General features: G+C 38.8%; 1 protein-coding gene across 1 annotated transcript; it reads right to left on the bottom strand.

The window, feature by feature from the left end:
* Nucleotides 1–255: 255 nt before the first annotated feature.
* Nucleotides 256–803, bottom strand: LOC145105854 (putative F-box protein At1g67623). The gene is made up of 3 exons (XM_079042936.1): nucleotides 724–803; nucleotides 481–637; nucleotides 256–387 (listed from the first exon to the last, which is right to left on the bottom strand). The coding sequence occupies exons 1-3, from the start codon at nucleotides 801–803 to the stop codon at nucleotides 256–258; spliced, it is 369 nt and encodes a 122-aa protein (XP_078899062.1).
* Between the last annotated feature and the right edge of the window lie 3,758 nt (nucleotides 804–4,561).

The following is a 4,561-nucleotide window of genomic DNA, read 5'->3' as shown; positions in this document are numbered from 1 at the left end:
CTCCCTAGAAAACCTAACGAAACAAGCATCCCACAAACAAATTGCACACCTAAACACCCTTTTGTATCCATTCACAAAAGCGTCTAACACACTAATTACAGACTTATGCATTGCACAAGTTCTATGGAAGCCATGGAAGTGTACATGTTTCCTCCCCTCCCTATTTAAGTTGAGATGAACCTTAGAACAAGTAGCTCTAAGATTCCACTTACCTTTTGCTCTGCGGTAAGCATTGTTCAACATGTCCAAAGCTTCCTACTTCCTATGTCTCCCTTCAGCCATTACCATCATTCCCAGGACAAATGTTGAATCCAAATGTCCCAATGCAGATGCTTCTTCAAGCATCGTTTTCCCCTCATGATCAGCTTCTAAGAAAAATAACTTCATCTAAAAAAAAACATTAAACACATAATTTCTAGTTAAAGTAATGCAAAACAAGAAACAAATTAATTAATACTATGCATATTTATAACAACGTACCAATCCATTCCTAAACAGAATATTTGGGTTTCTCATCTCTATGCATTTGTTGACAACTGTATGTTTCTGGTCAGACCAACCACGAAATCGTAATCCATCTACCTCCATATGTTTATATACTTCATCCGTTTTTCCTGCCTCATTAAAGAATCTGCAACTGCAAACGAAACACAACATTCACTCCAAAATGTAAAGACAACTCAAATACACTTGTGAAATAGAATGATCGAAGACAAAACTTACACACTCTTCATCCTAAAAGCCTCGACTGCTGAAATTTTTCCCAAGTCAACTATTATTTTCTCCATCACTTCCAATGGCATGTCTGTTAGCGGTTTCCTTTGATTTCTTGATTGCATGTTCGAAGAGGAACTGACTTCCACAATAATAAACCTTCACTAAGATAACAATTATGCGAAAATGATTTTAGGGTTTTTTGACTGTCGGAATTTTGAAATTGGGGTTGTTTGCAAGTGACTAAAATAAGAGTGAAGAACTGAAACAACGTGTTTTGTCGGAAAACATTATGGCGCCTAGAATATGTTCCATTATAAAATGACCAAATTGTCCTAATACATACAATGACTCATATTTAATTAGTAAGGGTAGTTTTATAGAAAGTCATAATTAAAAGAAAAATCAATTTCTATTTTAATACACAATCGGCACAAATGATATATGTTGACCAATGACCCATATGTCATCCACGGACACCATAAGCAACTACCATGTTAACCAATGACCCGCATGTCATCCATGGACACCATAAGCAACTACCATGTTGACCAATGACACGTATGTCATCCATGGACACCATAAGCAACTACCATGTTGACCAATGACCCATATGTCATCCATGGGTGATACCATGGACACCATAAGCAACTACCATGTTGACCTATGACCCGTATGTCATCCACGGACACCATAAGCAACTACCATGTTGACCAATGACCCGTACGTCTGATGGATTTTACACAAAATAACATCTTATGTGCTCATGCAAACCCTAAAGCTTGGATCTAGGCTTCTCTATTGTACATGCAAATGATCCAAGACTTTCAAACCTTAGATCTAGTGTATATAATTCGAAACTGACATAAAAAAACAAATATAGATGATTACCTCTTCTTCAAAGCTTGAATCTTCTTGTCCTTGGAGCGTAGAGTCACAAATGTCACTCCTCTAATGGCTTACAAACACCACAAGCAAGAGGATGATCTTGGAGAGAGGTTGGAAGCTCTTGAAGTCGGCTCTCGTGCTCTTAGAAGTAGGGGTAGCCAATTTCTGAAGCCTAAAGGGTCTATTTATACTTGTGTTGTTAGGGTTTCAGTCAAAACCCTAATTGGATAGCTTAGGCCTTAAGCAGTCCAAAGAACCTTCCAGAATAAAGGCCTTGGACGAAATTAGATTGGCTTCCACTCTAATTTTCGTCCACCTATTAAATCCAAAAGGATTCTCAGCCCAAATCAACTATCACACAATTGACAGTTCCAGTCTCCTTTATTTAATCAATCTATTTTAGCCACAAGATTATTTCTTAATTAATTCTTGTCTAATACTAATTAAGCTATATGATTTCTCCTTTAATATATTATTCATATAACATATTAATAAATCATAATAACCTCTTTATTCATAAATTATCCTATCATGTTGCTTTGGTGAAGGCAACCCAAAAGGACCATGCACAACCGGGTCAAGTACTTACCAAATATAGTTACGGGCTTAGACACTAATCCAACAGTCTCCCACTTGGATAATTCTAGTAACTTAAAAGTAAGTACAACCCGATTAGCAATCGTAGCTCTCAAATACGCTGCCGAACTCTGATCTTATCAGTAACCTGTCCTCTAGATAAGGGGTCGTATAGTCCTCTGTTCTAGATATCGTGCGGAAAAATACATGGAACATAGTCATACTTATTGTCCAGCAGTTGTTTCTCGATCTCTGATTCGTCTGACATAAAACTTAATTGAACACATCAATTCAGTCCTGACCGGGCCTGGCACATAAGTCAAAACAAAATCATCGAGGGGCCCTGATATCACTTTTACCCTCTTAGGATAAAAGGAACAGATAAACTTCAACTTATATGAATTTACTATCCACTAATCAAATCACACACAACAATGTGTTTTATAACATCAAGTTACTGATGCGTTTACGCATTATCAATGCACAACCAATTAGTAAACAACAAACCATATATCTAGGTTTTAAGACCATATGATATTATCGTGTTACGATCACTCGTGATAAATTCCATGAAGTGATTCCAGCAAGCGCGGGTCTAATCCAATGCCCAAATCAAACTCATAAGCACTCATGAACGTTGAAGCAAACCTTTGCTATGTCTAATACACTTTATACAATCTACACACCAATTCATGACAATCTTCTTTCATACCTACTCCCAAAGTATGAGCGATTGTGGAACTTTTGAATAATCTTATTATTCAGGAAGTCAAAACATGCATAATGAAACAATAGGTAAATAATCAACATAAGACAGTAACATTACTTATAAATAATACTATTTTATTTAATCATCAAATGTCAATTACATTTATCTATTACATGTTTCTAAACTATCTAATCTAAACTAATATCGACCTTCAGCCCGATGCTCGTAGTGTGCTGCAAGTGCTTAACCCTACTTAGTCCCTTCGTAAGGGATCTGCTGGGTTATCTTCTGACGATACTATCTTCACTACGAGGAGTCCTTCTTCCAACCGATGTCGAATAAAGTGATATTTTCTGTCGATATGTCGAGATCTGCCATGATCCCTCGGTTCTTTGGTTATGGCAACCGCTCCTTCATTATCACAGAAAATTTCCATGAGCTCCTTTATGGATGGCACAACTCCAAGGTCTCCGATGAAGTTCTTCAACCATATTGCCTCCTTTGACGCTTCGCTCGCCGCTATATACTATGATTCGCACGTTGAATCAGCTACGGTCTCCTACTTGGAACTCTTCCAAGTCACTGCTCCCCTATTTAGAGTAAAGATCCAGCCCGACTGCGAACGATAGTTGTCCCTGTCGGTTTGAAAACTGGCGTCACTATACCCTCGCACCCTTAAGTCATCACTCCCACCAAGGACTAGAAACCATTCCTTGGTCCTCCGAAGGTACTGAAGAATATTCTTGACTGCGGTCCAATGTGCTTTGCCAGGGTTCCCTTGATATCTACTGACCATGCTCAAAGCGAAGGCCACATCAGGGCGAGTACAAGTCATAGCATACATAATCGAGCCAACTGCGGAAGCGTATGGTACTCGGCTCATTTCTGTTATATCGACTTCGGTACTCGGGCTTTGAGTCTTACTTAACTTGGCATTACTTTGGATTGGTAACTCCCCCTTCTTTGAATTGTCCATACTAAAACCTTTTAGTACCTTGTCCAAGTAAGTATTCTGACTAATTCCTATTAGTATCTTACTTCTATTTCTCACTATCCTTATTCCCAGAATATAGGCAGCCTCTCCAAGATCCTTCATAGCGAAGCACTTCCCAAGCCAGGATTTAACTTCCTTCAGGGTTGGGATGTCGTTTCCTATGAGTAGTATGTCATCGACATACAATACGAGGAAGCTTACTATACTCCCACTGGCTTTGACATATACACATGATTCATCCTTGCTTCGTAGAAAACCAAACTCTTTGACTTTCTCATCGAAACAAAGATTCCATCTGCGAGATGCTTATTTCTGTCCATAAATGGACTTCTCAAGCTTACACACTCTATTAGGATGCTTCGCATCGACAAAACCCTCTAGCTGAGCCATGTAAATATCCTCAGCCAATTTCCGTTAAGGAAAGCGGTTTTGACATCCATCTGCCATATTTCATAGTCATGAAATGCAGCAATGGCCAGTATCACCCTGATAGACTTTATCTTCGCAACTTGTGAGAAGGTTTCATCATAATCAACTCTGGGAGTTTGAGTGAAACCCTTTGCAACCAATCGCGCCTTATAAGTGTGCACATTCCCATACATGTCGGTCTTCTTCTTGAAGATCCACTTGCACCCGACCGTCTTACGACCTGGCACATTGTCAACCAAATTCCAAACTTG

This window comes from Lactuca virosa, chromosome 4 (assembly GCF_052849685.1).
Source record: "Lactuca virosa cultivar CGN04683 chromosome 4, Lactuca_virosa_CGN04683_v6, whole genome shotgun sequence".
NCBI classification, from domain to species: domain Eukaryota; kingdom Viridiplantae; phylum Streptophyta; class Magnoliopsida; order Asterales; family Asteraceae; genus Lactuca; species Lactuca virosa.
This window is presented reverse-complemented; position numbering and strand designations above follow the sequence as displayed.